The 24,422-nt window shown below is 50.0% G+C and overlaps 1 protein-coding gene across 1 annotated transcript in view; it reads left to right on the top strand.

Moving 5' to 3' along the window:
* Lamc3 (laminin subunit gamma 3) overlaps positions 1 to 24,422 on the top strand; it is a 58,624-nt gene that overhangs the window by 30,848 nt on the left and 3,354 nt on the right. The window contains exons 14-27 of the mRNA XM_051185139.1: positions 2,344 to 2,589; positions 3,379 to 3,532; positions 4,318 to 4,460; positions 4,909 to 5,087; positions 7,753 to 7,894; positions 8,736 to 8,941; positions 9,307 to 9,383; positions 12,314 to 12,448; positions 14,251 to 14,395; positions 15,487 to 15,636; positions 18,850 to 18,952; positions 20,902 to 21,101; positions 22,366 to 22,512; positions 23,023 to 23,122. Coding sequence (XP_051041096.1) covers positions 2,344 to 2,589; positions 3,379 to 3,532; positions 4,318 to 4,460; positions 4,909 to 5,087; positions 7,753 to 7,894; positions 8,736 to 8,941; positions 9,307 to 9,383; positions 12,314 to 12,448; positions 14,251 to 14,395; positions 15,487 to 15,636; positions 18,850 to 18,952; positions 20,902 to 21,101; positions 22,366 to 22,512; positions 23,023 to 23,122 — 2,127 coding nt within the window. The remainder of the gene's footprint in view (positions 1 to 2,343; positions 2,590 to 3,378; positions 3,533 to 4,317; positions 4,461 to 4,908; positions 5,088 to 7,752; positions 7,895 to 8,735; positions 8,942 to 9,306; positions 9,384 to 12,313; positions 12,449 to 14,250; positions 14,396 to 15,486; positions 15,637 to 18,849; positions 18,953 to 20,901; positions 21,102 to 22,365; positions 22,513 to 23,022; positions 23,123 to 24,422) is intronic.

Consider the following 24,422-nt stretch of genomic DNA (forward strand, 5'->3'; position numbering starts at 1 on the left):
GACCTCCATCTCAAAAAAAAGTAGGTAGACATTGATTGACGATGACCCCCAACATTGACCTCTTGCCTTCATGCACACACAAGTATGCACACAGGCATGTGTATATACACATATACGTGCAGGCACATGTGTACACACATGCACACGTATACACACATACACGCAGGTACACACACACACACATGACTTTTCCAATTTAAGTTTTTAGGAATGTCTGTGAGGTAACATAAGGGAAACAGCCTTCCCTCTCCCAGGTCCCATTCTCCTTCACTCCGCTCCCTGCTGCAGGACTCCAGCTAGCCTCAGAGGTGCATTTAACAGCGTCTGAGATGTCTGCATGCCCCACAAAGTCACCCACTTAAAGTGGACAATTAAATGACTATTGGTATATTACATCATTAATTTTTTATCATAATAAAACCTATACCATAAAACTGTCTTCCTTGGCCATCGTTTTAAGCATGTGATTCATTGGCCTCAGAGGCCCTGGCATTGTGCACTATTCCCTGCCACCATGCACTCCAGTGAGCTCTGTGCCCACTGAACTGTTGTTTAATGTCCTGTCCCCCCCCCTCTGCTATTTGACTGTCTCTGAATTTGACTCTTTGGGGTCGTGTCTAAGTAGAAGCACATGTTGTCCTTCTGAGCCATTTAGCATCTGGCTTCGTGTGGGATTAGTGTCTGCACTAAACACTCTTGTGGAGTATCCTGCTCCCTGGAACTCTTCTGAAAGCAGCTTCCTATCCTCCAGTAGCCCCAGGCTTGTCTGGATGGACTATCAGGGAACACAGGACCTGGAGTGTGTGTGTGTGTGTGTGAGTGTGTGTGTGTGTGAGTGTGTGTGAGTGTGTGTGTGAGTGTGTGAGTGTGTGTGTGTGAGTGTGTGTGTGTGAGTGTGTGTGTGTGAGTGTGTGTGAGTGTGTGTGTGTGAGTGTGTGAGTGTGTTGTGTGTGTCTGTGAGTGTGTGTGTGTGTCTGTGTGAGTGTGTGTGTCTGTGTGTGTGAGTGTGTGTGAGTGTGAGTGTGAGTGTGTGTGAGTGTGTGTGTGAGTGTGTGTGTGAGTGTGTGAGTGTGTGTGTGAGTGTGTGTGAGTGTGTGTGAGTGTGTGTCTGTGTGAGTGTGTGTCTGTGTGTGTGTGTGAGTGTGTGTGTGAGTGTGTGAGTGTGAGTGTGTGTGTGTGTGAGTGTGTGTGTGAGTGTGTGTCTGTGTGAGTGTGTGTGTGAGTGTGTGTGTGTGTGTGTGTCTGTGTGTGTGAGTGTGTGTGTGTGTCTGTGTGAGTGTGTGTCTGTGTGTGTGTGTCTGTGTGAGTGTGTCTGTGTGAGTGTGTGTGTGAGTGTGTGTGAGTGTGTGTGTGAGTGTGTGTGAGTGTGTGTGTGAGTGTGTGTGAGTGTGTGTGTGAGTGTGTCTGTGTGTGAGTGTGTGTGTGAGTGTGTGAGTGTGTGTGAGTGTGAGTGTGTGTGTGAGTGTGTGTGTGAGTGTGTGTGAGTGTGTGTGTGAGAGTGTGTGTGTGAGTGTGTGTGAGTGTGTGTGAGTGTGTGTGGGTGAGTGTGTGTGAGTGTGTGTGTGAGTGTGAGTGTGTGTGAGTGTGTGTGAGTGTGTGTGGGTGAGTGTGTGTGAGTGTGTGTGTGAGTGTGAGTGTGTGTGAGTGTGTGTGTGTGGACTCTGTACCTCACTAGTACTACACTTTCCCTCCATTCCTCACCTTTCCCCATTTTCTGACCCCTACTGTGGTTCCTGTGCTTTGAGCTGTGAGGGAAGCCCAGAGTGAACAGTGAGAGATGCTTGCACGGTGGGTGGGACATTCCTGAGGGAGGACATCAGGGGAGCAGTTGCTGCTGCCAGAAGGAACCACCGCGGGGAGGGTTTGGGGTGGCTGTGGATCAGGGACCTGTGCTAGCCTCCTGACCCACATCCCCTCCCAGAACCTTGGGAGAGAATAGCATGCAACTCGTCTGGTCATCTGAGTTGAGCCTGACCGAAATCCTCATGATGCTGAGAAAGATGCTGGTGGAAGTGGGAAGGACGAAGATGGACGCATTGGCACCTGCTACTGCTGGGCTCTGAGCATTGAGTGCTTTGTACAAATAACCACATCGAGGCCTTAGCAGTGCTGTGGGGATATCTACAGAGCTGTCCTAACTACAGAGGCAAGGAGCACCTTGGGTTGAATCAGGGAATCACCATGGCTTACCTGGGATCACACTACTGAGGGTTGGTGCCTTAGGACCTGGCTGCAGGCCAGCTTGAGCTGTAGACCCTGCTCAGCTTCCCAGCAGCCAGGGTAACGGCCACTTCACCGTACCCTTGTGAGCCAGAGCTCCAAACCTGCCTCTTCCATACACAGGACGGCACTGCGAGAGCTGTGAAGATGGGTTTTTTGGAGATCCTCTAGGACTCTCTGGAGCCCCCCAGCCCTGCCGCCAGTGCCGGTGCAGTGGGAATGTGGATCTCAATGCTGTGGGCAACTGTGATCCCCATTCTGGCCACTGTTTGCGCTGCCTGTACAACACAACAGGGGCCCACTGTGAGCGCTGTCTGGATGGTTTCTATGGGAGTGCCTTGGCCACCAGACCTGAGGACAAATGTGCCCGTGAGTACCCAAGTCCCAGACTCATGAGTACAGCATGGGAGCCACTGTCCTCTACCCTCATCCGGGACCCAGTCAGGGTGGCCCTCTGCTAGGCCAGGCAGCCTTAGACAGGTCTCTTGCCTTCTCTGTCCTGTAAAAAGCATCAGGATTTGTTCTTCCCGGAGGCCCCTTCAGTCCTGACATCTCGTAAGCTCTGACCCCGCCGTTTCAGCCTGCACTGATAATTCAGTACTCTTCTCATAACCCTCCTGTGCCCCCTCCCTGCCTGGGTTGCACTCTGCCTCCTGCATGTTGAAAGGCCACAGCCTGCACTTGCCTGCATCAGGCTTCTGGAAGTCCTGCATCATAGCAGCCCAGCTCTCACCCTTCCAGTGTCCTCAGAGCCCCTACCACATGGCACCAGCCACCCTCACTGTCCCTGTGTGCAGCCCCCTCCGGGGAGCCCCACTCTGGCATTGAGTGCTGCTGCACTATGGTTTCCAGAAGAGCAGAAGTTTGTGGATCCAAATGGGGCTGCCAGGCTCTGCCTGTGGTCATTGACCACACCTCTGACCCTCTCCCCAGCCTGCAGGCTTGAGGCAGACTTGGGGAGGGGCCGTCTACATCCCCGCTCATCTGGACTGGGTCACCAAGGACATAGCAAATGGGCTGAGATCCGAGCTTGACCCTCAAGCCTTTTCTAAGAGTGTCTGTGTGGCAGTCATCTCTGGGGATCCCTTGGCTTCTCAGCTTCTGCCTGTACCCCTAAAGTTTAAGCACATGATTCCAGTACCCTTTCCTGAAACCCAGCCTGCAGCTGTGACCTGAGAGGCTCAGTCAGTGAGAAGACACCCTGCAACCCAGTGACCGGCCAGTGTGCCTGCCTGCCTCACGTCACCGGGAGGGACTGCAGCCACTGCAGCCCTGGCTTCTATGATCTCCAGTCTGGGAGGGGCTGCCAGAGGTAGGGGTGAGGCTGTAAGTGCCCTGGGAGGGGCTGCCAGAGGTAGGGGTGAGGCTCTGAGTGCCCTGGGAGGGGCTGCCAGAGGTAGGGGTGAGGCTCTGAGTGCCCTGGGAGGGGCTGCCAGAGGCAGGGGTGAGGCTCTGAGTGCCCTGGGAGGGGCTGCCAGAGGCAGGGGTGAGGCTATGAGTGCCCTGGGAGGGGCTGCCAGAGGCAGGGGTGAGGCTGTGAGTGCCCTGGGAGGGGCTGCCAGAGGTAGGGGTGAGGCTCTGAGTGCCCTGGGAGGGGCTGCCAGAGGTAGGGGTGAGGCTGTGAGTGCCCTGGGTGTCTTGCCTTGGGGAAGAGGGAACCATGGAGCCTCGGGGATGGGCTCAGTCTGAATTGTGTCGTCAAAGGCCCATTTCCACATCCACTGTGCCCTCCATCAAAGGGCACGAATGTTCAGTCTCTTGGCATCAGATACCTGGCTATGCCAGCCCCGGAGGTCTAGGCAGGCAGGCAGGTGGCTGGTTTGGTCTGATTCTCATCTCAGGTGACTCTTTGACCACAGCAACATCTAAGATGGATGTCTTGGCTTCAAAGGAAGACTCTGGGGGAAGAATGAAGGAAGTGAACAAACTTCCTTGTTTGGCCTTTAGTGTGAATTTTACGGTGACTTACCAGCTGTGCCAGTGGCCTTTCCCTTCAGTGTCTTATGTGACTTGTGCTTCCCCAGGCACAGGCAAATCCCATCAGAGGCTGGGTTAAGGGGTGGTCTCAACAATCTTCATAATTGCTTCTTGTTGCAGCTGCAAATGCCACCCTCTTGGCTCCTTGGAGAACAAATGTCACCCCGAGACTGGCCAGTGCTCCTGCCGGCCTGGTGTCACGGGTCAATCCTGTGACAGATGCCAGCCGGGTTTCTTTGGCTTCTCCATCAAGGGCTGCCGAGGTGAGCAAGTTGATCCTAGTGGGCCATGGGAGGGAGGGGCTGAGGTCCCCTGCTGGAGACAATCCACAAGAAGCAGGCCTGATGCGGGAGATGCTGGGTAGATGCTGATGGTTGCCTAAGCCTGGCCTTGAGACTGTGGAGTGCATGGATGTGAGGAACTCGGTGTCCTAGCGGCCCCTCTAATGTGACCACTGAACTCTTATGTCTCATGTCAAACAGTTTTCTCACTGTACATCTAGTACTTGGCAGGGCTGGGTCCCTGGGAACATTGCAGCGAGTGAGGCTCAAGGCTTGGTTGCCAGTTCCAACCATGCAGTCAGTCTCTGGCACGGAGCCCTGGTGTCTGCATTTGCGATGCTCAGGGAACTTTTAGGCGGGGCATGAGGATTTGGGGATGAGAGATCCTGAGGTCATCTTCGGGTCCCCAGAGCTGGCTGCTGTCCTCCAGACTGCAGGTGCTCCCCACTGGGTGCTGTCTCACCTCAGTGCCATGAGAACAGTACATGTGTGTGCCGGCCCGGCTTCATGGGCTACAAGTGTGACCTCTGCCAGGACAACTTCTTCCTCGCGGATGGTGACACAGGGTGCCAGGAGTGTCCCACCTGCTATGGTCTGGTGAAGGAGGAGGTAAGTTGCTATGCCTAGATTCCCCCACCTTCGGGGTCATTCCATACCTCCAGGGAACACCCGCTCCATGCTATGGACCAGAAACTCGAGCCTTACATTCCCACTGGCCACCTTCTCCTGAGCTCACACAGCCTCCTCATTCCAATCCACCTAATCTTCACCTGTCTTCCTGTCCTGGATGATAGAGGTGGCTCTTGTCACATCCCTTCCTAGCCTCCCAGGGCCGAGGCCTCAAACTTGTACAGCTCGGTGGGGATGGGATGACTGGCAACACAGACTGCATTTCAAGCAGGGAAGTCGGTAGGATTGAAGTCAAGAGTTGGAGTCCGAGAGACCCCAAGCAGAGAGATTCCTTGTAAACTTTAATGTCCTACTCCAGAATATCTAGTTCAAACCTTCCAGCCTCCTGGGCCCAGTGGGGCTCTGAGAACCTATGGTGCTGTAGGAGAAAGTGGCATGTCCTGAGCTCTAGCTACGAGCCCATGGGGCAAGCAGGCCAGGCCTGCAAGCAAGGCCATTTGTAGTTCTGCAGGACAGCATGCATTTTCATCACTGGGTAAATCAAGCTAACACGTGGCCTCCTGCTGCCTGGAACAGTTTTTCCTTCCAGATGAGTTCACAGTCCATTTGTCATTGAGAAAGGCACAGAAAGTTTGAAGTCTGTCGTTGCACTGGGGACTTTGGATCTAAGGATGGAATGTTGTGCGATGTTTTACTCTTTTGCCTTTGTTGGGGGCCCACCACCCAGCTCCCAATAATAAGAATAATAACTTATTCTTAGTTTGAATGCCCAACCTTAACTTGGCTTGTTGCTTGAAGGCTTTTCTTAACTCATTGTCCCGGCTGCCGTTCGCCTCTGAGCTTTTGTCTTTCTTCTGTATACCTCACTTTCCTTTTTACTCCATGACTGGCTGGATGGCTGGATGGCTGGGTGACCCCCGACATCCTCCTCTCCTTCTTGTTCTCTCGTTGGCCCTTTTCTTAGTTTCTCCTTCTATTTATTCTCTCTGCATGCCAGCCCTGCCTATCCTTGCTCCTGCCTTGGTATTGGCCAGTCAGGTGTTTTAGACAGGCAAAGAATTATGGCTTCACCGAGTTAAACAAATGCACACCTTAAAATAATCTACCACAATGGAGCCTGGGACATGGCCCCCTGCTTAGTGTGGTTGAAAGAGAACTGAGCCATGCCAGGCACTCATGTCGTGGCTGGCTCCTGATACACACACCATAAATGTGGTCGATGTGCATGTTGGTGAAAGCATGGGGCTCAACACTGTTGCACATGCTGGCAGCAGGTGCCCATAGCACTTGCATTGTGTCAAGCCCTGGAAACACAGTGGAAAGGATAGCCAGAATCATGAACAGGGCTGTTAAAATGCCTACCATACAGGCACGCGGGCCTGAGTCTGGTCTTCAGAAACCATGTAGAAATGAGACTCAGTGACAAGCAAAGGCTAGAAGACAGAGGCAACTAGATCCCAACCAGAGGAGCCTACTTGATGAGCTCCAGGCCAGTGAAGGATTCTGTTTAAAAACAAAACAACGAACAAACAAAAAACTCCAGGCAATGGTAGCAAACACCTTTAATCCCAGAATTTGAGAGTCAAAGGAAGGTGCATCTCTGTGAGTTTGAGGTCAGCCTGGTTTACAAAGCTCCAGAATAGCCAGGACTACATAGAGAAACCCTGTCTCAAAACCAAACAACAACAAAAGAGCCTGGTGGTGTTGGTGGCACACACCTTTAATCCCAGCACTCAGAAGGCAGAGGCAGGCAGATCTCTGTGAGTTTGAGGCCAGTCTGGTCTAATAGAGTGAGTTCCAGGAGAGCTGTTATACAGAGAAACCTGTAACACGATAACCACAGACTGATATTGGGATTCAAGCTGAAGATCAGAAAAGCAAAACAGCCAGCCAGCTCTTACCTTACCAAGGCTGAAATGGAGATCCCCTCTTCCCTATGACTGGACACTAATTCTTCTCTAAGACCCTGCTCATGTCTTATACACCTCTATGGTGCTGGGAATAAACGTATGAGCTGTTTCTCTTTTAGACCGATTCACTCTCATATAGCCCTGGGTGGCCTTGAACTCACAGAGATCCATTTACCTCTGTCTCCTGAGTCCTGGGATTAAAGGTGTGTGCCACCACTGCCCAGTTTCTATGGCTATGGCTAGCTTTGCACTCTGATTCTTTAGGCAAGCTTTATGAAATCATAAATAATATATCACCACAGAAGCCCTATCTTGAAAAAACAAACCAAACCAAAACTAAAAATAGCAAAGTAAGTAGTATCTAAACAAGAACAACTTCCAAAGTTAGCCTCTGACCTCCAACACATGCACCTCTGCATGCAAACATGTACACATATGTTGCACTTACACACACTGGCCTTCATGGGATTCCTTTCTCTCTCTGCATCCCTCAGTAGGGCAGGGGTGTTCCTGACAAGGTGTCAGCAGGTGCTAAGCTATGAGAAGGGAAGTGGCTAGTGAAGTTGGGCAGGCAAGATAGGTCCTCGGGGTTGGTGAGCTCTTAGCACTGAGGCACACATAGGATTGGAAGGGAGAACCTGTGGAAAGAGTGGATCAAGCAGAAGCCAAGGGCAGCTCCTAGCACCTAGAGATCCCAGCCTTTTACAGTTTTCCTTCCCAACTGTCTCCGGCAGGCAGCCAAGCTGACAGCCAGGCTGATGCTGATGGAGGGGTGGTTACAAGGGTCCGATTGTGGCAGCCCTTGGGGACCACCAGACATCCTGCAGGGAGAAGCCCCTCGGGGGGATGTCTACCAAGGTCACCACTTACTTCAAGGTACAGGGAACTTCAGAATGGGAGGTAAGGGGGCTGGTAGGGCCTGGGCAGGTTGAAAACTTTGGGAGCTCTGTGAATAGTCATGATGTCCACAGAGCTATCCACCCGTGTCCCTAGCCTGTCTATAACAATATTAACATGGGTCTCTGTTCCCTGCCTCTTGCCCTGCACTGACTATAAGCTCAAAGCCAACCTGGTCAGGGCTCATTCATTTAGCCATTTAACCACACCCTCTGCGAGCCTGAGGCGCTGTTCCAGGTGCTGAACGGGTGGAGTCCTCTGGGGTTTTGACTCTTGGCCTGTTTGATTGCCGCTGTGTTTCCAGCCTGTGTTTGGCACACTGGGGGGAAAAATAGTAACGAAGAACAGCAGATCTGTCATAAGCCAGGTAGAAGAAGCCAGAATATTGAGACTGGATTGGTCACTCTGTACAGCTGTGTTTGCAAGTAGCTGTGCTTCAGCTGCTGGCTAAAGGTGAGCCAAGTACCTGTGAGCTGGATGAACCATCAAATGAGAGAGCAGTCAGATGGCCCCATGTGAGCCTCAGCACTGAACTGAGTTGTGAGTCCCCTGCCAGCCCGGTGGTTTCAGAGGGCCCGCTGCCGAGTCCCTGTTTGTGGCTGATTGGCTACAAGTCCTGATTTGCTTCCTCTGGGCCTCAACCTTTGCAGCTGTAATATGGGCAAGTTTCTCCTTTGGTGCAGTGGAGGCAGAAGGCAGAGTAGCACTGGGTGTGCAGCTGTGTCCAGGCAGATGGAGACCTCAGATGAAAGCCTGAGTGAGGGGACTTCCATGTGGAATCTCAATCAGTGATGATCACTGATCCACTGGCTTCCCACAGAGACCCGGGAAGCCTTCCTGGAGCAGCTGGTGGGCCTGGAAGGTGCCATGAAGGCCACATGGAAGCAGTTACAGGTGCTGAGAGGGAGTGCCCGCTGTGCCCAGGCTGGAGCTCAGAAGACCTGTGTCCAGCTGACAGAGCTGGGGGAGACACTGCAGTCCTCAGAGGAGGGGGTCCTGCGAGCAACCTCAGCTCTTTCCTTTCTGGTACTGTGTTCTCCCTCAACCCTGCTTCCCCTGGAGCCTTGCCCTTAACTGATTGCCCATGGTGTGGTGTATGCTTTAAAGGACACTGGGTGTCACCTTCAGACTGGGTCATACTGGGTCTCCTCTACTAACAGAGAAAGGTGCTATTTGCAAAAGCAAATATATTTCAAGTAGACAGTGAATACATAATGGCAGGCAGCATCACTGGGTTTTTCATGTGCAGGAATGCTGCTCACTGACAGCTGTTGTCATGGTTAGTTTTGTGCATTTATGAAATTATTGACACCATTTTATTGTACCCAGTCAGCCGCCTGCAACCCTTTACCTTCCAGGATGAGCCTCAGTTTCTTCCTCTGATCTTTAAGGTGAGTCTTCAGGAAGGATCCAATCCATCCACCAATTGGAGCCATCTGGCATCAGAGGCCCATATCCTTGCCAGAAGGTGAGCCCCGAGGCGCCAGGATGTGGGGAACTATTCCCATACTATTGATATGGGGGCCAGGCCTTCTTGAACAAGCTCCAGAGTCAGGGTTAGCCTCTAGGATCTAGGACCAGATGAGCCCAAGAGCTGCTCAGTGGGGAGTAAATATTACCAGCATGGGGAGGGGTTGGGGTGGAGTAGGGATGGAAGTATAGACATGTAAGAAAAAGCTTGCTCAATGGAATGCATTTCAGCATCTGCTGGCTTAAAAAAAACCCACAAGTTTATTAAGATGTAATTACTGGGGCCTGGGGAAATGGCTTAGTCAGGACAGCGCTTATCACACAGGCATGAGGACCTGAGTTCAAGCCCCAGAACCCACATAAAAACCCGGGTGTGGTGACACTGACTTGTAATCTCAGCACTAAGGATACAGAGACAAGACAACCCTGGGAATACCTGGCCAGCCAGTTCAGCCTAGGAGAGACCCTGTCTCTCACCCACCCCATCCTGCCCCGCCCCGCCCCAGAGACAAAAGTTTCTCTGTGTAGCCCTGGCTGTCCTGGAACTTAGTCTATAGATAAGGGTGGTCTCAAACTCAGAGATCTGCTTGCCTCTGACTCCTGAATGCTGGGATTAAAGGGGTGTGCCACCACTACCCGAGAGACTCTCTAAAGAAACAAGGTGGAGCCCAGTGGTGGAGGCCAGCCTGGTCTATAGAGGAAATTCCAGGACAGCTAGGACTATGCAGAGAGACCCTGTCTCAAAAAAACAGCAATAAGGTGGGGGACTGGGGAGATGGCTCAGCATTTAAGAGCACCGACTGCTCTTCCAGTGGAGCCTGGGATCTATTCTCAGACCCACATGGTGACTCACAATCACCTGTAACTCCAGTTCCAGGAGATCCAGTGTCCTCTTCTGGCCTCCACAGGCACTGTACACACATGGTGCACATCTATACATGCAGAAAAAATACTCACATACATAAAATAAAAATAAATAGAATCTTGCTGGGTGTGATGGAATTTGTCTTTAATCCCAGCACTCAGGAGGCAGAGGCAGGCAGATCTCTGAGTCCAAGACCAGTCTGACCTACAAAGCAAGTTCCAGGACAGCCTAGGCTACACAGAGAAAACCTGTCTCAAAAAATGTAATAGTAATAATAATAATAATAATAATAATAATAATAATAATATCTTAAAACAGGGTAGACAAATCCTGAGGAACCACACCTGAGGTTGACCTCTGGCCTACACACACACACACACACACACACACACACACACACACGGGGTGGGGGTATAATTCATATACTTTGTAGTTCAGTATCTCATTTTATTCTGAGACACATGACCATAAGATGTAAACTTAGAACATTTTTATCATTACCCAAATAAACCCTGTGTCCAGTTTTCATCCTCCTTCATTTCTCTACTCTACTTTCTATTGCTATAGAGTTGCTAATTTAGGACATTTCATGTAGGTGGGATTATAGAACACATGGCTTTGGTTTCTTTTGCTTGGCGTCAAGTTCTCAGGGTTCATTTATGTTATAGCACAGGCCACTACTCCATTCCTTCATTCCTTTATATGGGTATAGAATGGTCTAGGGTACACATATATCACATTTTACTTATCCAGCCATCCACTAACAAACATTGGTCATGGGGGTGGTAATTCAGGCCACATGACAGCCTGGGGTGTCATTTCTTAAGTGAATGTGTGGCAGTTTTGGCGACACAGGGTCCCTCACTGGGTTGGGGCTCACCAATAGGCTAACTGGATGACCAGCTAGGCCCAGGGTTCCAGTTGTCTTCTTTCCCTGGGCTGGGATTTCAAGTCCATATCACTATACCCAGCTTTTTATATGGGTGCTGGGATCAAACTTGGGACCTCATGCTTGCAAGGTAAGCATTTTGTTGACTAAGCTGTCTCCCCAACCTTGCGTTTAGGTCATTTTTTTTTCTGCTTCCTGTAGAAAACTTAGGACCCTAAACACATAGAATTCATAGTAATTTTCCTCTTCCAAAATTTTACATGTATGAATATTTTGCCTGCAAGTATGTATGTGTGTGCATCACATGCATTTTCCTCTCTCTCTCTCTCTCTTGTTTTTGGTTTTTCAAGGCAGCATCTCTCTGTGTAACAGCCCTGGCTGTTCTGGAACTGTCTCTGTAGACCAGGCTGGCCTTGAACTCAGAGATTCTCCTGCCTCTGCCTCTCAGTGCTGGAATTAAAGATGTGCACCACCATGCCCAGCACATTTTCCTCCTTTTTTAAAAAACATATTTATTTGGGGCTGGAGTGATGGCGTAGTGGTTAAGAGCACACATTGCTCTTCCAGAGGATGTGAGTTCAGATCCTACCACCCACATTGGGTAGCTCATAACCTACTATACCTCCAGCCCTAAGGAATCTGACTCCCTCTCCTCCACCTCTGAGGGTACCTGCACTCACATGCACACAGATACACACTCATACTCATAACTGAAAAATAAGCAAGTGATAAATATTAAAATACATAGTAAATCTACCCATGGGAGCTAAAAGTCTCAGCTAGAGTCTGAGGCAGGTGTGAGCAGACCCATCTGGCCACTGAGAACTGACCTCTGCGCTGTGCAAGAGCCATCTCTCCAGCCCAGTTCTCCTCTTCAGCTAGAGGGACCAAACTCATTTTAGAGATGAGGAGACAGTTGCAGAGAATCCACTGACTTATAGACACGCAGCTTGGAAGGGACAGAGCCAGGGCTCAATCCCAGGCCAGCTTGTCCACTCCTGCTGTGTTGTCCGTTTAAGAGGCCATGTGGTGAAAGGCCTCCGCTAGTCCTTGTGCCAGGACCACAGGTGTAACTGCTGTGTGACGGGAGCAGTGTCACTAATGGGTGGAAAGTAGACTGTCCTACCGGAGACCCTGTGTGTGCTCTTAGTGACTGTCATGCCAATTCCCATAGCCACAGGGACACAGCCACCAAGATCGAAGCTGCTGCACAAAGGGCCCTGCTTGCCTCCAACACCAGTCACGAGTGCCTCTGGGATCTGCTGAGAGGGAGTGAGGCCTTGGCGGCCCAGCGGGAACTGGAGGACAGGTGTGTGGAGGACCTTGGTCTCAGCTTCCAGGAGCCAATAGGAACCAGCCAGAGGCACTGCTTCCAGAACCAGCTCCCTGGGCCTAAGCTCTTCAGGGTATCTTGTAGGAGTGAGGCTATGACAGAAGGAGTGAACAAAAACTGAACCCCAAGGTAGCTCTGTCCCTGCACACTCCCTGAGTGTGTCCCGTCAGTGCAGGGTGGCATATTGGCTCTCTTGCTGCTGGTCCCTAGCACAGCTTCCTTCCTTGCCTCTGGAGGCCAGTCATCCAGCATCCCTGTTCAGCCTTGAGCTAGATGGCAGGGTGAAGTCATGTGGCCCCCTTCCTAGACCTGACTGCTATGTAGCTGTCGCTCAGCTCAAGGGGTCTCCATTTGTCAGTGGAGGGTAACACACAGTATTAATTGTCCTTATCATTGCTGTGACAATACGATTTAAAGGACAGGTTTATTGAGAGAGTTCTTTTGCCAAGGTGAGGGGAACATTGCTCCTGGGGCTTGGTATAAAAACCTGTGCCCCAACATGCCAGGTTCAGCCACCTATCCTTGCTAAGTCAATTAAAAGGCCACATTAATTATGAAAAGCAGAAAAAAGGAGATTTATCAATGTGGCTACATTGGAAAGAGGGACAAAGATATCCAGTGGGGACTCCTCACTGCCCCTGTCAGTCTATCTTTGGGGTCCTGATGAGAGGTTAATGTTTAAGCACTCCTGACAAGGTGTGGCCCTGTCCATCAGAGACCCATCGTTGTTGCAGCACCTTTTCCTTTGATCTTTTGGGGGAAAAGGTCACCCTCTGGCTGGTTTGGGCAGTAGGCTTCCCCTCTGACTGGTTCAGACTGTAGGCCCTCCCTTCTGGATGGTTCAGACTGTAGGCTCTGCCCCTCTGCTTGGTTTGGTCTGTGGGCTTTCTCCTCTCCAAGCACTGGACTCCTGAGAGAATTCTTATTCCTGGGACCCACCGTTTCAGTAGTCTGATAATAAAGTGAGGGACATGACTCAGAATATCTTCATCTCTGTTGGGCCACACACAACAGGCTATAAAGCTCCAAGGCCTCCCCTGAGTGGCCCACTTCTCCAGCAAGTCTCCATCTACTATAGGTTCCACAAACCTCCAAGTGCCACTAAGTGGGGATTAAGTGTTCAAACACATGAGCGTATGGGGGTTAGTTCACATGCAAACAGGAATATATACCGCAGGTCAGCAGCAAGGACATGGTCACTCAAGATTACAGCCCAGGCAGCTGTCCTACTATCCCAGGGAGCTTCCTCTGCAGCTTTCCAAGAGGACACAAGGGTCTGCACAATGTGTGATTCTCAGATGCACAGGAGCCTGGAGCCTGGGCTGAGTGGTGTGCCCAAACTGAGTAAGGTGATAATGACTCTGCTCATCTGAAAGCTTCAGAGATTGGAGAGATGACTCAGCTGTCAAGAGCACTTGCTGCTCTTTAGAGAACCCAAGTTCAGTTTCTAGCACCCACATCAGGTGGCTCACAACTGCCTGTAACTCCAGTTCCTGGGGATCTGATACTTCCTGCTTCCCTGAACATCTGCACTCACAGGCAAGCAAGCACACACACACACACACACACACACACACACACACACACACACACACACACACGCACACGCGCGCCCTGAAAGCTGAAGATCACAGCCATTTTCCCAGGCCAGCTCCTAGGTCCTGACCTGCACAGGATGAGTCTGTGAGTCTGGCGGGAGATGGGAGAGGGCTTTGCAGGTTAACAGCTCCAGCCAGCAGCTTTGATAGAGATGGCTCACCTGATCTCTTTCTTTCCAGGTACCAGGAGGTGCAGGCAGCACAGACTGCCCTGAGCACAGCTGTGGCGGAGGTGCTGTCCAAAGCTGAGAGGGCACTCACCACTGTGAAGCAAGTCATGGATGATGGCGCCTCACCCCTGGAGCTGGTCACCCCTGGAGCAATGGTCAGTCCAGCATCCCTAGAGCTCCTCATGGGGTGACAGTGAAGGTTCTAGATTATGGAGAAGCCAGAGATCCAGGCAGAGGTGGGCAGGGCTTCTTGTCAACTGGGAAGTGGCCTACTGATGCAGGGCTCAGCCAATCTTCCACTCCAAGACTGGAATCGCGACATGAGCAAGGACATCAGAGGGATGGGGGTGATACACATCCCATTTCCTACACCAGCAGCGACCTTGACCAAGGAATTCCCTCCCTGAATTTCAGCCACCTGTGACCCTCTGTCCTGTGGAATCAGTCTCCTCCAGCTTAATTTTATAGGTGGGAGCTGGAGGGGATCTAGTGAGTCCTCCATTCGACACTCATCATGTCTCCACACCCTGTCCATCTGTCTATTGGGTAACCCTGAGATCTCCAGCCTCAGAAACCCAGCTTTAGCAGGGCTCAAAGCTGGCTCTTCGTGCAGCTCACAGGGAGTGTGTGTCGGGCATGCTCAAGGTCCTGGGTTCCACCTCCAACATCAAGGAAATTGAACAGAAAGCTATCCAAATGCATTTGGGACACAGGCTGCCTGCGGCTACTGCCTCATTGCTTCCCCTGCTCTCCTCACATGCAACAACCTGGACGACCCAGATACTGACGAAGGCTCAGGGTCATACACAGTTCTGCCTTTCTAACATCTGGAACACTGCACTCTGAAGCACATGGGTCAAGGAGGAACTGTGGGCCTGGGGAGGGAAGCTCACCTTGCAAGGAAGAAAGATGGTCATACCTGTGGGTCAGAACAATTCGCTGGAGTTGCTCAGGGCTGCAAAGCTAGAAATTGGTGAGGCTAGGGTCTGAGCCTGACAAGTTCCCAAGCCTGGCATCTCTGCAACCCTTCCTTCTTCTGCTATTGTCCTGCCCCTGAGGTATCTGAAGTTTCTAGGACAGCAGAAAACACTCTGGGACCAGGGTTAAAACTCCAGTTCTGGGCTAGTAGCCACAGGCTAGTCTCCCTTGCAGCAGAGCACAGGCTAGCCCTCAGCACAGCAGGGCACTTTTCCCAGGACAGAGGATCTGGTTCTCAGCCCTACCTGAGCCCACAATCTCCTTGCAGCCTCAGAACTCCCAAGCCAGAAATCTGGACTGGAAAGTGAAGGCCCTGGAGCAGAAGCTGGCTCAGAAGGAGCTCCAGGCAGTCCAGGCTGTAGGAGCCCTGCAGGTGGAGGCTAGGGCAGCCCTCAGGAAGATGGAACCCTTCACACAGGTCAGTTTTAAATCTGGGACCTGGGAGAGGGAGGGACTGCACCCAAGGAAACCTGGGGTGTGTGGGGGGGGTGCAAAGATGGAAAATAACACTTACAAAACACTTGCAAGTCCTCAAATGTCTCCCTCAAAATGTCTGAGAGTTTTAAAGATGCCAAGCCAACAGAAAGAAAGTCTGCTTGCTTAGAAGAGTTACTCTCTTCTAAGGGGTGGAGGGAGAGAGGATGAACAGACAAACAGGCAGGCAGATGTTTGATAGAAGCCATATCCATGCACCCTCTCTTGGGGTCAATCACAACTGGATGTCTCTTGTGTTTCTTCCTCCCGTCTGCCTTTAGATACCCCATGTTCAGAGGCACCCACTCTGAGCAGCCCATGGGACTCGGTGTTAAGTCATGGGGCCTGGTGTTCAGCCCAGAGACAGCACTAGATTAGTGGGTCCCAGAATGACCATTTAACTAGGACCAGCCTGTTAACATATAGAAGACTCATTTAAAAATAACTGCATTTTTCTTGAGGGATAATTTCAGGCTTATGGGAAGGTTCTAAGGACAGCACCTAAAGCTCTCATACCCTTCCCACAGATCCATTTGATATTGGTGTTTTAGCCAGCCACAGGACAGGTACTAAACTCAGGAGAGCAACATGACACCCAGGAACCCAAGCCACTGACCTGACTCAGATCCCCCACAATGGTGGTAATGGCTTCCCCAGAGGCTCCTGAGCTTCCACACAAACTCAGGAGACAAGGAAATATCTTTGAGGAGAAAGGTTGTACCAAGGATTGGGCCCAGGGCCTGACACACCACATAGTGTTCTCTGACCTGATCCACACTCCTGTTGGAAGCCAGGACGGGAGGCAGCCTCCACAGTCCTTCTGGGAGCTGAGTCCTGTGAGGGCCAGACCCTCACCTGCAAAAGCTCCACTCCCCACAACACTCACAGCCCTGCCTGCCCCAGCCTCAGGAGCAAAACCAAGCTTCCCTGGTCCTTCACACCTGTTGTTCATTTGTAGCAAATCATAGAAGAAATCTTTTTATTTTTCAGCCTCAAACCTTTTATTACTGAGTATCCACTTTGGAACTTTCAACAGCAACAAGTTAAATAAATATTTATGTATGCCAAGAAGACACAATAGAACATAAAGCTTGCTTTAAGTGTCCCACCATCCAGGGCTCCCCCTGATAAAGTTTTATATTTGAGCTGCACAAACTCACTTTAGAGTTTGGAAATAAAAACATACTCCCACCTCAAGGGACAGTTTAACGGATTTCAGTGACATTTAGCACATTCACCTTGCTGTTCGACCCCTTCTCTTCAGATCTCGAACATTTCATTCCTCCTGAAGTAACCGCAGAAGTGGTCACCTTTAGGCAGTGCCTCCACTTCTCCTGAGGCCCTGAACACCCCTCCACTCTGTCTTTACTCCTGTGAGAGCCTATGCCATGGTGTGCCTGTGGTGGTCAGAGGACAACTTTCTGAGTGCTTTCTTTTTCTGACATGGTGGTCCTAAGAATCGAACTCTGATTTGTCAGCCCTGGCAGCAAGCACCTTTACCACTGAGCCATCTTGCAGGCCCTGTGCTCTTTAATCCAGACACTGGCAGAAACTGAGTTCCCTTTTATTTTTTATTATCCATTTATTTAATTTTTCTGTCTGTGCATGGGTGAGAGCACATATTTACTACAACGTGAGTATGGAGGTCAGAGGACAACTGTGGAAACCTGTTCTCTCCTTCTACCATGTGAGACCCAGGGACGGAATTCAGATCTTCAGGCTTGGAGAGAAATGCCTTTACCCACTGAGCCATCAAGCCAACCCAAATTCTTTTCTTAAAAAAACTTTTTATTGGGGGCTTGAGAAATGACTCAGAGGCTAAGAGCACTGGCTGCCCTTCCAGAGATCCTGAGTTCAATTCCCAGCAACCATGTGGTGGCTCATTACCATTTGTAGTGAGTACCTCTTCTGTCATGCAGGCATACATGCATACAGAACACTGTATACATAATAAATAAATCTTTTTAAAATTTTTATTTGCATATGTTAATTACACATAGTAGGTGTTTCATTATGACAACTTCATGCATGTGACCTGATTATTTCAATCATATTTCCCCTGTTATCTGCTCTTGACTTACCTTCCCAACTAGTTAGCTTACAATCTACTTTGAGTCTTTTTTAAGCCAATGTGTTTTACTGGGGTTGCTTACAATCGCATGGGTGAGAATTTATTTACAAGGCATGACTTCTGTCTTAGTTATTGCTCCATTACTATAAAGAGACACATGATCAAAGCATCTTATGAAAGAAAGCATTTAATTGGGGCTGGCTTACAGTTTTGAGGGTTAGTTCATTATCTTCATGGCAGGGAGCTTGGTGGTGGGCAGGCACGGTGTTAGAGAAGTGCTCAGAGCTTACATCCTGATCCACAGGCTGGAAGCAGAGAGGGCAAGAGTGAGCCTACCATGGGCTTTTGAAACCCCAAAGCCCACCCCCAGTGACACCTCCTTCAATTAGGCCACATCTCCTAATCCTTCTGAAACCATTCCACCAACTGGGGACCAAGCATTCAAATATAAGAGCCTATGGGGCCATTCTCATTCAGACACCACACATGTGGGTACCACAGCAGAGTCTACAGTACTGAAGAAAATGTCTCCTTCCTCCATTAATCATTAGCTAGGTGTAAATCCACAAGGAGGAGCTGGACCATGTGACACCGCCCTCTTAACAGAGTGTTGCTGTTGAGGGCCCTAAAACACACAGATAGTCAGTCATAGCTGCCCTGAGTTCAAGAATTCAAAGTTGATGCTGTGCATGAAGTCAGCTTCCTGTGACTCTTGCATTCTTTGTGTCTTCTCTTGCACAATCAAACCTGAGTTCTTTACCGTGTAGTCACATCTGGTGGCCATGGGGGAACCGATGGCTATTCTGTTAGAAGAAGCTGTTCAATAACTACAGGCTGATGTTGCATTAGGGACTGAAGTATGTGGTTGTCTTTGGTTCTGGTTTTCTGGTCATCCTCCAGGTTTCTCCTGAAGATGGTGTTTTCTTGAGACTGATTTGAGGCTTGGCGTCCATATAACCAGGTCAGGGCTCCTAACATCAGGATAATCTCCTGTTGGAGTCATTCTGAGGTTGGGTCCCAGCCTGTCCATCTGGGGCCCATTGACCTGTCTCCAGGCAATGTCTGCCTTTCTTTCTCTCCTTGCAGCTACACTACAAGACCACAGCTGCCCTGACACAAGCTTCATCAGCTGTCCAGGCTGCCACACTGACCGTCATAGGAGCCAAGACTCTGCTAGCTGACCTCGAAGGTACGTGTGTCCTGCTGATCCCGAGGGTCTGTACAAGGCTCTGACAGCCAACTTGCCTCAGCCAGGGATGCCTGGTTACAGGGAACAGCACCTAGCTTTGTGGACTTAGCAAGTAGACCAGTCCTTCTGCCGAATCTCAGGATTTCCATTCTGTTTGTCTCTTCCTTTCTCACATGCCACTCACTGGGTACTGGCCCTCGTGGCCATAACAATGAGCCCCCAGCATTATCAGACCAAGTACAGAGTTCCTCAGGATCAATGGGGGAAAAACCTGTTGTCATTGGCAGGGTTATGGTTCAGGGGGAGTGAGCCGTCTAAAGTACACAAGGTTCCAAGTCCTATCTTCAGCACAGGTAGAAAGCAAAACCAGGGGCTGAGGGTGTGAGTCAGTTGGCAGAGTGCTTGCTGAGTGCACATAAGGTCCTGTGTTAGACCTCAGCCTCAAATAAACCAGGCATGGTTGTGTATACCTGTGATCTCTGTACTCGAGAGGATCAGAAGTTCAAATTCATTCTTGGCTGCATAATGAATTTGAGACTATACTGAGATACATGAGACCCTGTCCAAAAAAAAAAAAACAGCAAACAAAACCCCCAAATGGCTGGATGGTGGATCATGCCTGTATCCCTAATAGTAGATAAGCTGGGTGGGAAGAGTGCCTCAAGTTTGAGGCCAGCCTGGGCTGTCATAGTAAGTTCAAAGGCAGCTTGAGCTATTGAATGAAATCCTGTATCAAAATGTCCCAAACCAAACAAAACTCAAAACTATGTGTTATAGAGTTTCTGTTTAGAGTGGGCTAGGCTTTGATGACTGTCCAAACTTCTGAAACTTTAAGAAAATTAAGTTATGCTGAGTGTGGTGGTATAGACCTTTAATCCCAGCACTCAGAAGGTAGAGATAGGCAAATTTCCAAGTTCAAGGCCAGCCTGGTCTATAGAGCAAGTTCCAGGACAGCCTGAAGAAAGAAAGAAAGAAAGAAAGAAAGAAAGAAAGAAAGAAAGGAAAAAGAAAGAAAGGGAAGGAAAGGAAAGGAGGGAGGGAAGGAGGAAGGGAAGGAGGGAGAGGGAGAGAGAGAAGGGGGAGGGAGAGAGGAAGAGGGTAGGGGATAATCCAAGTGGCTTGTTTCACAAGTGAGTAGACTGAGGAAATCCATCATTCATCCATCCTTGAGTCAGCGCCTAGCACTCTCTCTACCTCAAGGTCCACCATCTTTGAGCCAGAGAGAAGCCTTGTGGTTCTTTGTCCACTCCACCTAGCACCTTCTCTCCATCCTTGTCCCTGCTGCAGACTGGAGACGCATTAGCTCAGTGGTGTTGGGGCAGGGCATGTTTTCTAGTCTCTTTGGAGCCTGGAGTCCTGACTACTCACTCATTGAGGCCTCCTAATAAAAGGATGTGGCTGTGTGCACGCTTATATATGTGTTATTTTAGGGGGCATCAGAACTGTAGAGGGTGGGTTGTAAGCCGCCATGGCCTGTCTCATGGCTCAGTGCCCTCAGCTTCCTTCTCTCCATTGAGATGCACACAACCTCCCAGGTGTCACCTTCTCCTTGTTGAGAACAAGGCTTTGCATGTGCTGGGTGGACATTTGTCCCTTACTCTGCTCCATAACCCAAAAGATTAACTTTGAACCTCAAGCCCAGGCCTTTTCCGTCCTTTCCCAGCACAGTCCGTGCTGTGACCACCGTGTGATAGGACTTCAAAAGAGATCACACGATAGGAACGCCATCATAGTATATGTGTCTTTGTGTCTTTGCATTTGCTGAGGGCAATGTCTCACTCCTTGTTATTCCCTGAGGTTGCCTTGAGAAGGGGACACACAGATCTCCTGTGTCTCCAACCTCTGCTCCCGTTGTCCAAACTCCTGGGGCTGGTCAAGCACAGTTGCCACCTGGCAGGCTCCCCAGTGTGAGTGTGTTCCTCCTGCCTCAGCCTTGGCCGGTTTTGCAGGAACGAAGCTGAGGTTTCCTCTGCCCAAGGAGCAGGCAGTGCTGAGGAGGAGAGCAGGCAGCATCAGAGCCAGGCTCCTGGAGGACTCCAAGAGGAAGACCAGGCAGGCAGAGAGGATGCTGGGAAATGCTGCAGCTCTCTCCTCCAGTGCCAAGAAGAAAAGCAAAGAAGCAGAGCTAGTATCCAAGGACAACGCCAAGGTCAGGTTCAGGACAACAGCCTGAAACTTTCTCGCCCTCCGTGCTGACGGCTGTGGGTTCCGGCTCTCAGCTCAGATGCTCATGTGGGTGACCTCACTGACTCCTCAAGGAAAAGGAGTCACTGGTGGGCTCTAGGCGGAGCCAAATTCAAGGCTTCCGTCATATGAGCCCAGTGAGATTGTTTAAAACTTCATCTTATTTGCCTTTTTATATAATTTTAAGTTGTTTTATTTTATGGGTACAATGTTTTACCTGCATATATGTATGTGTACTATGTACATGCCTGATGTGGGCAGAAGTTAGAAGGATCCCTGGCTGTGAGCTACTGTGTAGGTGCTGGGAACTGAACCCAGGTCCACTGCAAGAGCAATAACTGTTCTTAACCGCTGAGCCATCTCTCCAACCCCCACTTGGTAATTTTTTGACAGTCTCATGTTTTATCCTAGGCTAGCCCTGAAATCACTGTCTAGCGAGGGCGATGTTGAACTTTCAATTCTCCTGCCTCCACTCCTGCCACCCCCGGTTTATCCCCACTAAAGATCAAACTCAGAGCCTCATTCATTGAGGCAAGCAGGCATCTAACTGAGCGTAGTCCCTATCCCCCAGGCTCTCTCTCTCTCTCTCTGTGTGTGTGTATGTGTGTGTGTGTGTGTGTCTGTCTGTCTGTCTCTGTTCCTCAGATCAAGTGCTCACTCCTAAGTGAACTCTCCTCATGGGTACCTAAATTTCTGAAGGACTGGCCTGAAACTAGGAGTTCCAGGTGCAGTCTCTTGTCCCATTGCTCAGACTTTGGGCAGCTCCTTCTCCCCCTCCCTGCACCTCTATTTCCCCATATATAAAAATAGGTGGAACTTCTCCACCTAGGAGAAATGAGCAGTTTGTAGAAATTTGTACTGAAAACACACCCTGTCTCTATTAACACCTATTGATTGTGGGAATGAATGAATGAATGAGTAAGTGAATGTTCTAGGTTATATGAGGGGGTGTTCTAGGTTATGAAGTAGGCTGCTTGGCCTCATGTCATAAGAACTCTTGTTCAAGTCAGACCTGGTGGTATAAGCCTATATCCCAGCTACTTTGAAGGCTGAGGCAAGAGGATCTGGGTAACTTAGTAAACTCCTATTTTAAAATATAAGAACTGTCATGACATGCAGATCAATTGTGAGACTTGGGTTCCAAGTTCAGTCCTGAAGAGGAAAACCAAAGAACAAAGCTCTTCTTTACCAAGGGGCCCATCCTTTCCTTTCCTGCTTCTGTCCTACAGCTGGCCAAAGCTTTGTTGAGGGAGGGGAAGCAGGGCCACCGTCGTGCAAGCAGGCTCGCCAGCCAGACCCAGGCCACACTCCATCAGGCTTCTCGGCTGGTACTAACCTCAGAAGCGCGCAAACAGGAACTGGAGGAGGCTAAGCAGGTGGGTGTGCCCAGCCCTCGAGCCATCCCCTATGCCCAGTGTTACCTATGCCTGTGTTACCATTGCTGTGACGAACTACCATTACCAAAACAACCTGGGAAGGAAAGGATTTATTTATTCCACATATATTTCCAGTTAACAGTCTATCACTGACAGAAGTCAGGATAGGAACTCAAACAGGACGGGAACTCTGAAGTAGGAGCCGATGCAGAAGCTGTGGAGGGGAACCGCTTCCTGGCTTGCTCCTCATGGTTTCCTCAGCCTGCTCTCTTATAGCAACCAGGGCCACTCTCCCAGGGATATCACCCCTCAGCATGCCTGGGCCCTTCCACATCAATCACTAATTAAGAAAACGCCCTACAGTCTTGCCCACTGCCCAGTCATGTGGAGGCATCTTCTCAGCTGAGATTCCCTCCTCTTAGATGACTTTAGCTTCTTTTGAGTTGACATAAAACTAGCCAGAACTCCCAGTCATCCCAGGGAGCCACTAAGATGTTCTTTCTGGCCAAGGTGGCCTCTGGGCTGAACACGGTGGAACGCCAGATCCAAGAATCTCGAGGGTCTTTGGTGAAGGACATCAAGGTCTTGTCAGAGCTGCTCACCAAGCTGGGTAAGGAGACCCCCAAGGCAGTCACAGGATACATCGCTCCTTGTCCTAAAACCTATAGCTCCCACTTCATCCTGTCGCCTATCACAGGCTTTGTAGCCATACAGGCCCTGTGTAGGGCAGGGTGGGTGTCTGGAATTGAATTCACTGTGTCTCCAGGGGCACAAGGGATGATAGCTGCCTCCTCTAGTCTGGTGAGTCTGGGATGGGTTGGGGGAAACAGAAAACTCACTATGTTAAGGACACCCTTGGGTTCCCGATGGCTGAGTTAGCAGTTAGAGAGCAGACAGAATGACAGAAAAGCAAGGGGCACGTTGGTGAATAGGACTTGACTCTGACTGTCTCTTCCTGGGCGGTGGGATCTTGAACATGCCACTTGACCTCTGAGCTGGTTTGCCCACCTATGAAACAAGAGTAAAAGGGGGTGACTTAGAAAGTGCCTATCTAGGGAGAAGTCAGCAGACACTGGTTCACAGGAAGGAAGGAAAATTCCACACGAAGCCTGGTGTGACAGCATATGGTCATCAGCCTAGGTCTTGGGAGGCTGAGGCAGAAGGATAGGATCTAAGTCAGTGTTGGGTACACAGTGATGCCAGGCCTCAAGAAGGAATGTGGGGAGAAGAGCTGGCTCCGCTGTTAAAACCCACCAACCTCGGGCTCTCCTAGAGGACCGAGTTCAGCCCCAGCACCCACGTCAGGAGTTCACAACATCCTGTAACTCCAGCTCCACAGATCCAACACCCTCTCCTGGCCTCTGTGGACACCCTCATACATTCACATAGACATACTTATACACACTTAAAATTAAAATTAATCGCCAGGTATTGGTGGTGCCAGAGGCAGGTGGATCCTGTGAGTTCTAGGCCAGCCTGGTCTACAGAACAAGTTTCACAACAGACTCCAAAACAATACAGAGAAACCCTGTCTTGAAAAACCAAATAAATAAATAAATAAGTCTTTAAAATAAAAGAAGGGAAACTCTGGGTAGGCTTTAGCAAAGAGGACTTATATATATGAATGGCTAGGGCCAGGATAAAGAGCTGGTGGCCACTGGCTTGAACAACCAGAACAATGGTCAGAGAGGTTGAGCTGAAATTAACAGCACATAGTTTAAAAAACTATGCTAAGATAGACATAACATAAAGTGTGCTTTGTGAACACTAAACTTAAACTGTATACTTTTTGCTGTGCTTTTGTGTTTTTTCTTTCCTTCTACTTTTTTGTTTGTTTGTTTGTTTGTTTGTTTTTGAGGCAGGGTTTCTCTGTATAACAGCCTTGGCTGTCCTGGAACTCACTCTGCACA

The sequence above is a fragment of the Phodopus roborovskii genome, unplaced genomic scaffold (genome assembly GCF_943737965.1).
Source record: "Phodopus roborovskii unplaced genomic scaffold, PHOROB, whole genome shotgun sequence".
NCBI classification, from domain to species: domain Eukaryota; kingdom Metazoa; phylum Chordata; class Mammalia; order Rodentia; family Cricetidae; genus Phodopus; species Phodopus roborovskii.